Genomic DNA, 13,850 nt, shown 5'->3' with positions numbered 1-13,850 from the left:
TTGTCCTAAGATATGTTAGTGTCAAACAAAAAGAAAGGCAGTCTAGTGTGAGCCATATGGGAATGTTAAACAAACAAAAAAAACCCTGTCCCCTACACTATTTAACAATTAATCCATGCAGTCAGGGTAAAGACTGGTTATTCACCATTAGTACTAATAATATGGGTTGACAGTCTTGAATAATGTCCCTAAAAGGTTTATTTTGTCAATACTACTAATTTCTAAAAGATTTTGCTGTTATGTATTAAAAAAATAAAAACCTGGCACCAATGAAATATATGGAATGGGAGTAGAAAGGAAACTCAGGAAAAGGTTTTTTCACCCTGATACACCAAACAACATAAGAAGTTAGAAACTACTGCCTCTTCTCTATCAACTCCCACTTAGAATAACTGCATAATTGCTATCAACACAATATTCCTCTTCTCTGGTAAACAGTTCATTTTAATTATCAACACTAGAACCATACACAAGTTGAGCTAATTTTTCAGGGTGCAATATTTTCTAAAGAATTAGTCTTCTAATGATAAACTTAACAGAGTTTTAACATGCCAAACCAAGACTTGAGGCATAGTTTCTTATAAATAAAGCAAATTTAAATTCATTGTGGATTACATTTTAAATTAACATTCCCAAACTATGAACATATTATGTCACTTTTTAAAAAGTAAAAGTGATACCTACTAATCACTCATCTTCGATGTTAGACGTTTTTCAAAAAAATAGAAATTTGATACATTAAAACCATTTTCATATGATTTATTTCTTGCTGGGACTAGTAAGGTATCCAATTAATGATTTACAGTAGAAAGTAGCAGAAAAAATTCTTATGCATTAAATTTTTTGAACTAGAAAAGGTTTCATTTTATTTTACCATACCAACTTTAAGGATCCAACTTTAACAAAGCAAATTTTATAAACTCCACCTATATGTAAGGATAAAGTAGAAATCATATTTAATATCAAGCTTTACTATGTATTTTAAAAGAGGTATTAAGTTCAATTCTTTTAAATATACATACAAATCTTGGGGCTGGGGGAGATACATCATGGTATTAAACAAAGTATCATTTATGTCTTCACCTTAATTTATGTAAATTACATACTGTAATTTAATTAAGAATCCTGGCCAGGCGAGATGTCTCACACCTGTAATCCCACAACACTACGGGAGGCCAAGGCAGGTGCATCATCTAAGGTTAGGAGTTCGAGACCAGCCTGGCCAACATGGTGAAACCCCGTCTCTACTAAAAATATAAAAATTAGCCAGGTGTGGTGGTGGGCGCCTGTAATACCAGCTACTCGGGAGGCTGAGGCAGGAGAATTGCTTGAACTCAGGCGACAGAGGTCGCAGTGAGCCGACATAGTGCCACTGCACTCTAGCCTGGGCAAAAGAGCGAGACTCCGTCTCAAAAAGAAAAAGAAAAGAAAGAAAGAAGAAAAGAAAAAAGAAAAGAAAACAAAAGTTTTACAATATATTCACTAGCTTACTCTTTGCCCACCATTTTTTTTTTTTTTTTTTGAGACGGAGTCTCACTCTGTCGCCGGGGCTGGAGTGCAGTGGCCAATCTCAGCTCACTGCAAGCTCCGCCTCCCGGGTTCCCGCCATTCTCCTGCCTCACCTCCCGAGTAGCTGGGACTACAGGCGCCCCCCACCTCGCCCGGCTAGTTTTTTTGTGTGTGTTTTTTAGTAGAGACGGGGTTTCACTGTGTTAGCCAGGATGGTCTCGATCTCCTGACCTCGTGATCTGCCCATCTCGGCCTCCCAAAGTGCTGGGATTACAGGCTTGAGCCACCGTGCCCGGCCTGCCCACCATTTTTATAAATAGCGTCTAGAAATTAATATTATGGTAAATATGTACATTTAGCTATTTGCATTAATTTTAGCTTAATATATATAAAATAATGTTGCAATACTAAAATAATGCTACTTTGGATTTTATTTCGTAAACAAGCCACTATTTATAAATACATTAAGGGCAAAAAACCCAACAAGCATACCTTTGTGTGGTCTACTAATTAATTATAAGCAAAATTCCAAACATTATTAGCTGTTATCAAAATTACAATACCACCTAGATCTAATAAAACAGAACAATCTGCTTGAACAGGGAGAGGAGAGCTTTCACAGAGTGTTCTCTCTCATATAAATTCTTAATGGACTATAAAGGACTTTTTAAGTGGTTTTAGATTTGAATTCAATTGCTTAAATCTACAACAGGCTTCCAAGAAGAATTTGAGCCAGATGACACACAGGCACCCACCAACAGCGTACACTCCTGCCTACCCTGATGAATACAAAGTCAAAAATGCTCAACTTCTTCCTAAGAACCATGGGAATAAACTAGTCATATTTAAAATAGTAGCATTGATTCATTATAAGCCTAAACATGAAATTATAAAATGAAAAAGGTTTTGTATTGCAATTTCGCCCTGTAACAAACAGAAGTGGTTACGAACTGTATTAAGTCTCATGGAGGCTGTGTCCACACAGGTAAAGGGACAACAGGACTGATCAGAAAGAAATGGGAGCTTGTAGAACAGTAACAAACAAAACCATAGCGTTACTTGGCCATAGAGGTTTGCTCCATCCACACCATCTATCCACAGAGATTAAAAGCATCCAGTCTTTGCTCCAAGCACCTACTCACTTTATGTGTAAGAGAGCTAATTCTTCTAGATGCAAAATGCACTACAGTATGCATAGACATTAGGTCTAAATGCAAACATATCTTATTAATCCTCAGGCTTTCAAAGTTGTACTCACTGCTCTAAGCATGTTGCTCATAAGGAATCTTTATTATTTGAACATTCATAATTTGCTAACAAACTAGAGTGATTTGTGTTGCTCTGAGCACATCTAAAAATTACATATGACAAGATAACAATGAGTTTAAAAACTCATATAAATATCATAATAGGCTATATTGATTCATAAATCTACTAAGCAAAATAAGTTATCTTCAGAGACCTAATATGGAGTTACACTTTGTGTATACTAATACATGGACAAAAACGTATTTTCAGTACTAAAGCAGAAATATTTATCTTTAAATCTTAGAAAATAGGTTAATTCACATTATAGTTATATAACTGACTTGACAATTTCATTTAAAAATAAGTGTACGAATAGGAACAAGCTGCTCATTCTAACAACGTCTTCATTAAGAAATTGTAGCAAATATTACTTGCCTCCCATAGCTTTTAGGGAAACTAACTTACAAACCACCACGGTGTAGATACTCAAAATTTTAAGTGTTATATTGAATTAAATTGTACTACCCTAACCAAAAAGGTGATTATCATTCCTGATGAGTTAGTATGGTGGATTTCTGTTTTCCGTATATATTAATTTTATGTTAGTATCACTGATGTGCTAACACTGCACCTGGCATTGTTGAATTTGGGGATCTTCTAGCTATTCAAATACTCTTTCATATGGCATTAATTATAACCAGTTCCCACCAACAAGGAAAGAACAATGTTTTAAACTCAAACCTACTGCACCAAAACTTCATTTCACGGTAGTGAACAGTGGGAATGACAAGAGACGTCGAATATAAAGCATCAGAGTCCTGTGGTATCTTCCCCTCATAGTTCAACAACACTGCCCGCCTGGGTCTTCTGAGCTTAGCAGTGTGACAGGAAGACTGAGTGCCATCACATCTGGGGTTGGAGGCTAGGCAGCGTGTGGCTGCTCATCAACCGCAAGTCCAGGTGGGCATCTGTGAAAGAAGCGCTTCAGCTGGCTCTGTGCCAAAATCGCTGCCACTTGAGAATTCTACCCCCATCTATTAAAAAGCAAAGGATCCAAAACATCACTTTTTCCTGGAGAATATGTCACAACAAGTTAACATTGTGGTGGCAGGAAATATAGTTATTTGAATGGGGAAGACATTCTTGCAATCATTTCGAACAGCAGCTAAGGCAAATGACAGGCCTCCGTCCCAGGCAGAAACAGCAAAGACGGATATGTTAACCATGTAACCTGAGCCCGTCCATTTCTCTACATAATTTGCCTCAAGTTAGACTGAACTGTGAGCAGGCAGCACACTGGGACTGAAGTGAAGGAGGACACATAGAGGCCAATGTGCACTTCCTTTCCCCCGTGCCCACTGCATTCACTGTTTGCCTACTTCATCAGGACTTGGGATGGTGAGGGTTCAATCCCAGGAGAGGTATTATTGGAGACAGGATGGTCAGGGGGCCTTACTGAGAAGCTGATGCTTAAGTTCGGGTGTAGTTAACGGAATGAGACAAGTAGATATCTAGGGAAAAAGAGTTACAGTCAAGTCCACATACGTAGGACCACAGGTAGATTCATGTCTTAAGGAAACACAGCCTAAGGCATGTGCTTGCTGCATGGATGAGAAAACAGAAGCATAAAAAGGCCCCTCTCAGGGTTGTGAAGTGAGCACGTGACGTGACCAGGATTTTAAGCCACAGAAAAGTCCAAGATGCAAGGTCTGGTGTGGACCTTGGAAGTTTTAGAGTGTGTCCCAGGAACTGTGATGTGCACCCCTGATTTGACAACCTTGCCTGGTCCACAGTTTCTTGTGAGAACATTCCTCTCTTCTGCCCCATGGCAGTCGTCTATTCCAGTAGCGGCCATAACGTCTCCCCACTGCATCCTCTGGGCACAGGGCCTGGCAAAGGGCCGATGGCTGTATTCACACGTGTTAACTTACTGAATGCTAATATGCAATTGTATGGGCCACAGGCCAGGCCCTCACACACGTTTAAGGATGTTCTAACAGTTTCTCTTTACTTCTAACAGCAATAGCTATGCTCCCTGCCTACTCCTTACTTTCCTGCTCTACTGACACCTCGCTGTGAGGCTCCCCAGGGTCCAAAATAAATCAATGAATGAGCAAGAACACAGAAGAACAGTCCCTCTCTGCTGTTTGCTCTGGGTTTTTAATAGGTTACCCCCATCCTTACTATAATTACACAGGGAAGGGCCATGCTGTTGTAATTTTGTTTTGTTCTATAATTGGGTTAGTCAGGCACTAACCAGATGTTCAACTACAGACTCCCACCCTTCCCCAGCCACCCTTCCCCACCATCATGCAATTCTCCCAATGTATTTGTTCACCCACCCCCTTCCCTCAATTAGAACAGCCCCAAGAGGTTCAGGCTTCCTGGGGATGAATATGGGGGTCCGCTATTAAGGTGTGGATTTCAACTCTCAGAACCACCAGGAAAATGTCTCTGGAGATGACAATTTTTTAGCTTTTAGGTAATTCAGTTGCTTAGGTAATTCCTTTTCCAGGGGCCACAGATTTAATTCCCATGACTATTTTTATTCCCACCTCCATTCCTTTAATTAGCTTTTCTGTCTCATCCCTCTTCGATTCTAACTTGGTGCTAGGTCACTACTTGGGCCCCTTGACTCAATCAACTCTGCTTCCTGACTGGCGTCCCAAGCTTAAAGTCCTGCGTGGAGGAGCATTTAGACTCAATCCCTTGGGGCTTCCACAGTCAGAGTCTGCTAACTTGTCCCGCACAACTGTAAGAGGAAATCTCAGCTCCTGCCACATGGTCATGCCCCAGTGTACCTCCCAGGCACTCATGCCTCCCAGCAGTCCTGAAACAAAATTAAACAAATAGCTTACACAGAGACTTGAAAAGGAAAGTAACACAGATATTTAAAGGGTTAGAAAAGGAATAGAAAGTATGGAGTTATTCAATCTGAGTAACAGAAAGTGGAAGAAAGACATACTCATGGTTTGTAACACTGAGAAATAATTTGAAAATCCTTTTCAAAACTAAAAAAAAAGACTAAGTGACTTTCTGTCTCCACTAAAGACACATTCCACGACGGAATAACTGTCGTTTCTTTGAGAAAAATCAAGGCAATTCCAACATGGCACTGTGAGACAAAGGAAAGAAATACTGCACCAGGTTCACTGTAGAAAGATCTCACCAACACCACTACTTTGAAAATGACATTAAGATTATTAAAGAAGCTGCAAGAAATGGGGGACAAATCAAAAATCAGGACAGCAATTAAATAATTAAGAAACACTATTACTTACACAGCAAAAAATACACAAACAAACCAACCACAAAACCACAACAAAAAAGCAGTTTCCCATAACGTTTTCTCCATCAATGGGCAGGACTACAAATTGGATAATTTGTTCCTACTTGGATGATGTCATCATGCTAGGTTTAACTTCTTTTAATAACTAGTACATTTCAGTCATCTCTCACTTTCTCCCACATAAGATCAAACCAGCCTTTCAATGACCTACTTCATGAGTCATAATTTTTCTGTTTATGATTCAGAAAAATGTCTTCAGTCAGTATTTCCCAGACTGCTGTGGGTTTATTCCAAGAACCAATTTCATCTTCATTGGTTTCCTACAGGAAACCAGACCAACTTCCTATTATTTTATTTTCCTTACTTTTAGCATACTCTAGCCCACATCAAATTAACTGGAAGTGAGAGTGATAGGAGACTTTATTCTGCACAAACAGAAGCCAATACAAACAATACCCCGTCTAGAAGTCACGGATTCAAATTAAATGCAAATATGTGCTAATACCAGAACCTTTTTTCAAAACGACACCAAACCAAATAACAAGAAATTTAATTAATCTTATGGCAAACACTACACTATCAGAAGTAACTCTTTTGTCTAAATATATCTATGAATACAATAAATTCTACAAAGCTGATTAATATAGAGAAATTAACTATAAGAAACAAAATACGTATTTTTTTCATCCTAATTCCTTCCCTAACAAGCTACTAGGAAAAAAGCAAACAACTGCAACCCACCATGGAGAGCCTTGGAGAGGTAAGGGAAGACAGCAGCATGCCGCCAGCAAGGCAGGTGAGCAGTCTGTGCTCACACAGCGCCATCATCCCAAGCCCCTTCCCCACGCCTGCTCTGGCCAAGACCGAGCCTGCCCACAGATCACAGCACAAACGGTGGTATGGAACAAGGGATTGTGAAGGACAGTCTAAGAGGCACTTGTACTCATACTAAGTACTCGAGAAGTCTTTATTATCTCAGACTATGTACTATTCAGAAAAAGAGGTTTCTGAATATCAAGAACTCTGATACAAACATACATCAAATTTTCTTTCCATTCTTATAATTTCTGACTGCAGACATAGTTTTGGGCTTTAAAAGCTCATTAAGTCATTAACTAGTAAGTAATAGGATTATTTTACATCAAACTCAAAAACCTATACATTAAAAGGAGAAGGTATAAGAAGAAAGGATTTCAGGAACACATTCCATATGGATAAATCAAGAAACCTGAAACACAAGAACAAGGATTCTCAAAGTGTGGTTCCCAGACCAGGGGCAGCATCATCTGGACACATCCTAAAAATGCAAGTTCTAAGACCCCACCCTAGACCTAAAGAATCAAGGATTCTAAAGAGAGGCCTGACAACCCACACATGATGCTGCAAGCTTTATCTATCATATCCTCTCTTGTCCCTCTACATAAAAGTTTCTGGAAAAAATGCATTCAACTTGCATTTCCCTTATAACCTCTCAACTTCTAAACCCCCGGAACGCTGGCCAAGTTCTTCTGTCGCATCACTAAAATGTTCCTTTAAAAAGTAACAAATCCTCACTGGCCTAACTGGCAAGGCCGGTGACTCTTCCTGGTCCTCATTCTCCTAGCCTCATTCCCTCTTGCTTACGCTGACCTAATTTCTTGACTGCCATGGAACAATCCCACCCTCTGCCCCCTCGACTTCTGTCATCAGCCCTACTTGTCCTCATCCCACCCTCTCACTATCAGCAAGTTTCCAAGATTCAATCTTCAGTCCTCTACCCATCTTTCTCCAGTTACTACTTGGCATCATTAAGACTTCAAAAGCTGGCCGGGCGCGGTGGCTCACGCCTGTAATCCCAGGACTATGGGAGGCCAAGGAGGGCCTACTTCATGGATCACAAGGTCAGGAGATTGAGATCATCTTGGCTAACACAGTGAAACCCCGTCTCTACTAAAAATATAAAAAATTAGCCGGGCGTGGTGGCGGGCGCCTGTAGTCCCAGCTACTGAGGCTAAGGCAGGAGAATGGCTTGAACCCGGGAGGCGGAGCTTGCAGTGAGCAGAGATCGTGCCACTACACTCTAGGCTGGGCGGCAGAGCGAGACTCCATCTCAAAAAAAAAAAAAAAAAAAAAAGATTTCAAGAGCTGAATATACACCTCTGTACCCTAGATCTCTCTCAAAACTCACAGCATATTTTAAGCTACTTTATAACCTGCTTCCCTTGAATGTCCTTCAAGTAATGCCAGTGAAATGTTTCCAAAAGGGAACTTATTTCTCCAATCCCACTACGAAAGTTCCTCCTTGAATGTCGGTTTCTAGTACTGGTTCCATTGACCATCTGGTCCCCTGGGCACTGGAGCCCTGGGTTTCCCTCTTCTCTAGTGACCACATCAGTGCGTAGAGGAGTCAGTTCCACCTGGCATCCTGTTTCATTCCTCACTCCCACCCCCATTTCTAGCGACACCATTCTCATCCAGCAACTTCCCATCTCTTCCTAAGCCCTACCTCTAGACTCTTACCTCTAGAAGTCATCACTGAATATATTTCCCCCCATTCAAAACATGGGTAGGCTGCCCAGGCACAGCCCAACTTCCTACCTGGCTTTACCTCACATTTCTCCTCATACTGGTTCTGCTCAGCTCATCTAGAATGTTCATGATGCTGCAAACATGACCCAAGTTTTCTCACTTCTCTTTGCCTCATATTACCACCCCCATTTCAACTACTAGTTTCCCAGTATGTCTGTAATTGTGCTCCCTATACCTCAACACTAGAGCCAGTGTCAATTCCACCTTGCACTATTCATAATACCCTCAGACGGAAGTTCTCTCTTACCCTCCTGTAAAGAATCAGACATTTGTGCGAATCACCCCTACTAAAGTTGAAACCCCCACAGCAGAAGTGTATCTGACACATCTTTTTATGCTGTACCATGCATGATACCTTGCATGAGGTATGCACTCAATAAATATTTGTTGGAAGATTACATGATCTTACAAACCAAAATTCTCACTAAGAGTACGATTTCTGCCCATTAACTAACCGTTAAGAAAAGCAGCCAAAATACAATAAAAACAGATAAACATCACATGCGTGGCAATGTAGAGGGAATCAACTCAAATCGCCTATGATTTCTATTACTTAGGGTACAACCACACCAGAATGATAACAAAACACTATCATGATCACTACAACTAAGAAAACCAACTATAACATATTTCTGAACTATAAATATGTTTTGGAGAAAGGAAAGAATCAGCCCATTTAATACTAAAATGACAAGGGGAAGGTCTTCTATAAATAAACCTTTATAAACATTTTCTGCATCTTTGATTACAATTTTTAGCTCCTACAGGTGATAAACTATCTATGATTACAAAGGAAACTTCTTAATCTAAAGGAAACTGAATAACAGAATGTTCATTCCAAAACATTCTGTTTTGTCTGGAAGATACTCTCATGGCTGGTCAGGAAGGTCAAGAAGCAGCCAGATGAATTATAATGTGGAAGATAGACTGACTACCTCAATTAGGGAAAAATAAAGTCTTCATTCCTGGAATGATAAAAAGTCACCGCTTCTCTATAGGAAAGAAGGGATGTAATTTCTCAAGCATAGTATGCATGAAAGACTTTCCAAAATGAAAAAACACACGGAGAATCATTTAGAAAAATAGCTCTGCTGTAACCTAAAGACCCTGATACCTTTCACAGACTTTGGTGAAAGTCTGAATACAGAACAGAATCATCACAGATTAAGAAAAGAAAAATGTTTTTTCATAGACAACACAGATACGAGGTATCTTTATTCATCAATACTGTAGCCATCCTTCAAGGTTAACATTTGAGAGATATGTATAATGAAGACTGACAGTCAGTTATAAGATTGAGTTTACTGCTATGTTTCTCTATGTTCTCCACTTGGTTTCATTTTATCTAGTTCATGATTTCTTCCTTCAACAAGCAGAAGTATATAGAATAGGCATTTAGCTTCCATTCTATGCAAAATTGGGGATACAGAAAAACAGCCAATCACCTAAGAAAAACTTTCTGAGATAAGAGTCCTGTACTTGTTCGTTAAATAGCAACAACAACAACAAAAAAGATACTCATAGACTTTCTGGACTTTCTTGGACTTTTATAACTTAAGAGTTACTTGCTTTTATTTCTAAGGTCCACTAACCATCCTGACTGAACAAGTATCTAAACAGAACTCCTAACATTCGTGGCTTCGGATTTCACTTATTCATGTGAGCAGGAGGACACAGCAACAAAACTTGAATTAAGCAGATCACTAGAACCCTAAGGATGGACCTGTGATGTTGACCGTGATTCCTTCCACAATGCGAATAGAGGGGAAATTCCATATTGGCTATATCACACTGCAGAGGAGGGAGACTAAAAAGCTTTCTTCCAATGATTTTCACTATTCACAATTAAAAAGTTAATTCAGCTAATTTTAACATATTATTGGGACTCAAAAATATTCTCTCAGCCAGTAATTCAGCCACTACCAAAAACTGATAGTAAAATAAAGGATTTACTTAGTTATATCTTCCAACATTTTAACAAAACATTTAATTCACAATCTGTTATTTGAAATGGCAGAAAACACATCCATGGGGCTCACGGCTACACGAAACAACCCAAAATAACAAATGCTGCTATTTCAATATTAGTGGTTTTATTATATTGTTCAATAAAAGACAAGAGACTTCTAAAAAATCTATGAGTACTTCAATTAGGATTAATACTCAAACTAACACTGACAATTCAACTTGGAGACTAAGACCGGTGATTGTATTACTGTACTGAGAAGCAACAGACACAAGTAAAATACCGAACACCACAGAAACACAGCCAGAGAAATCATAATGAAAATGCTTACTTTGACGTGGCTCTGGGCTCCAAGGTTGTAGATCTCCGTAGGCTTTACTTCATTAATGATCTTCACAAGGCAGGTACTGTCAGTGAGATCGCCATAGTGCAACTTCATGTCTTCAGGATACAAAAACATACCATTAGATAGAGAAAAGCAACATAAGCTCAGTTTTTTAAAATATCAAAATTGAAATGCATATCTGGAAAGTCTGAAAACCAGGGTCAAAATGGAAATGCTGTACTGATGGTTCTGGAGTAGCAGAATATAACTGTAATCTTTAACCTAAATAATAGAAAGATAGCTACATAATGCCTATGTCTGTAAAAGATTTTGGTGGTAAACTCAGAGAAACTTTTTTAAAGCATAGTATCATGAACATACTATACAATCACATATCTTAGGGCTCCTGGTGGTTGTAAGATGTGTTCTGTGAGAATGAGATTCAAAAAAAGAAAACATTGTGATAACATGTATGCCATCTACAGAAATCTATAACATTGATGATGATGAAGATGACTCTATTTTCTTTAGACACTTTTATCTAGTAATTTTTAAGTACCTTATAAACATCAATCCGTAGGCCCTGCATGAACGCCTGATACGGTGACATAACTGATTAAAGGACAACTAGCCTATTTGAACTCCTAAATCTAAACAGATCCTTACACTGACTTCATTATACAAGAATTTGACACATGTGGAAGGGTGATTTACTAACTTGATATTGTCATCATTTTTACATAATATTGATCTACATCTAGATCCAATGGCAGGCCTGTTCTGACCTTTGCACAAAAACAATAATGAGTTTCAAAGACAATGCACTTAATGACTTACAGTGGAAAGCCTTTTACTGGAGACTACTGCATCATCTTCCTGATGCTGTCACTATCTATATAAGTAACCCAAACCTTCAAATACGCAGGGGTTGAGGGGTGAACACAAAACCACATATGGTTTACAAGCTGAATGTATTGTCCTTGCTGGCTGGAAAAACTGGCCACATACTGCAGGCTGAACTTGGAGTTAAAATCCCTGTGTCCTGGTGCCAGCTCTGCCTTCTTCACAGTGTGCAACCTCAGAAAATTCAAAACCTCTCTATCTCCATTTCCTCAACTATAAAATGCTCTCTGGGTCTCCCTATCCACCTCAGGAGTTGCCATAAGTTCAAACAAGAAAACATTCGGCTTGTGCTATATAAACTGTACAGCTACATACTAGGCAAATTAACAAAAGCAGCAAAACAACTGCAAATACTGACAATGACAGTAATTTAGAACATTTTGATTGCCATTTATTTGGGCCTATCTTCACAAATTATTTTTAAAAATAATTAAATGTACAAAGATTGTTTAAGTTGATTAAATTGGACCAAATATAAAAAGTGGGTCAGTGCAGTCAGTATGCAACTGTTCTTACTTGGAGGAATAAGGACACCTGCAGAGGGGTGATCAAAGGCATGCCCTTCCTTGGTCTCTCTAAGCCATCTACTCCACAGCCTTCTAACAGCCAAACCATCATGACACTATGGCCTATGGCAGTGAGCAGAGAAGATTTTCAACACATGTAAATCATATTCAGTGCAGTAATTCATGCGTAAATAACTGTGACTTGTTGGGCACTGACAAAAATGATATTTGAAAACACCTTATCTGAACATAGGAACATCTGAAAATACATTATAGAAAGAGATTCTAGAAAAAGAAAATGACTTACTTCCTTCAATGTGAGCCTGGGGATTCTTATATAGATGCTCAATTCGACCCGTATTAAATGAACTGGACCGCCGTACAATTCCATGGACCTGAGTTTTTACAGTGTGGAAAGATAAATGTGCAATGAGGACTAATAAATGACTTCTTTAGCTAATGTTTAGCTTTATGAAACAAATGATTTCTAAGCATCATTTAAAATTATTAGAAATAGTCCCACTGCTTACTTTCTCCCCAACCACTGTCCACCAGCTACCAACATCCTACCTCTGTCTTTCCTCAGTGATTTTACTGCCAATCTAAACAAACATAATCAGGTAATTATGTGACTTCATGCTTCGTTGTAGATACTCAAACGTCTCCTTTTCCAAACACACACACTTACAGCCTAACTGCTGACAAAAATATCTCTTCCATTTGAAACTGAAGACAGACCACGTAAGGCCATTTATCGGTAAAACGGCATTTGTGGCCTGCTTAACACACAGCACAAGGCCATCACATCTTCTCAGTGTCCTCAGAGCTTGCATTTTGCATCTACTGTATGTATTTCTGGAGCCACAGACATAATCAGAGAGCAGATGTTATTATGCAGCTAAGTAGAAAAGACAGAAAGTCAAAGAGCATGGGTAAGAGACAACATTTACGTACTACTCAATTTAAGACCTAAAGAAAACTCAAACAAAGAGAGGATTTTTAAAATTTTTTTATCTTGACTTAACCATAGGTGGGGAGCGGGGTGAAAGCTGATAGAACAGGAATGTAATGCATACTTGCCTGATACTGAAGAAAAGACTATTTGTGTATGAAACATAGGAGAAATTGTTCCAGACCTGGTCCCACTTCCTTCTCATGTCAAGATTGCTCCCTTTGTGCTGCCAATGCTAACACCAGCTTATGTCACCAGCTGCCCTAGTTCCAGTTCTACTGGTGGCAGTTTTAATCCTTGACTTATTTTAGAAGTGTTCCTTCTTATGTTGAAAAGTTCATTTGCAGCTGAATATAGTTCTATATTTTAACTCAATCGTTTCTGTTTCAAACCAAAATTAATCCTTGGTATGACTCAAATATTCCAAATATGGAAGTAAATTATAAGAATATAAGACTTTCTTTCAAACAGAAAGAAATGTCATCATTTTAAATGGCATACATGAGAAACTGACTTCTGCGAAAGATGCAACACACCCACAATTAATATTTCTGTTGGTGGGCTGCTTTGGGAGAAAAGCACTC

At 38.9% G+C, this 13,850-nt stretch overlaps 1 protein-coding gene across 1 annotated transcript in view; it reads right to left on the bottom strand.

Annotated features, from left to right (window-relative positions):
• Positions 1–13,850, bottom strand: part of GMDS (GDP-mannose 4,6-dehydratase) — a 641,167-nt gene that overhangs the window by 497,160 nt on the left and 130,157 nt on the right. The window contains exons 3-4 of the mRNA XM_030928548.1: positions 12,622–12,709; positions 10,912–11,021 (exon numbers count right to left, since the gene is read on the bottom strand). Coding sequence (XP_030784408.1) covers positions 10,912–11,021; positions 12,622–12,709 — 198 coding nt within the window. The remainder of the gene's footprint in view (positions 1–10,911; positions 11,022–12,621; positions 12,710–13,850) is intronic.

The sequence above is a fragment of the Rhinopithecus roxellana genome, chromosome 4, assembly GCF_007565055.1.
Source record: "Rhinopithecus roxellana isolate Shanxi Qingling chromosome 4, ASM756505v1, whole genome shotgun sequence".
NCBI lineage: Eukaryota > Metazoa > Chordata > Mammalia > Primates > Cercopithecidae > Rhinopithecus > Rhinopithecus roxellana.
Note: the sequence above shows the minus strand (reverse complement) of the source record. Positions and strands in the feature narration are given on the sequence as shown.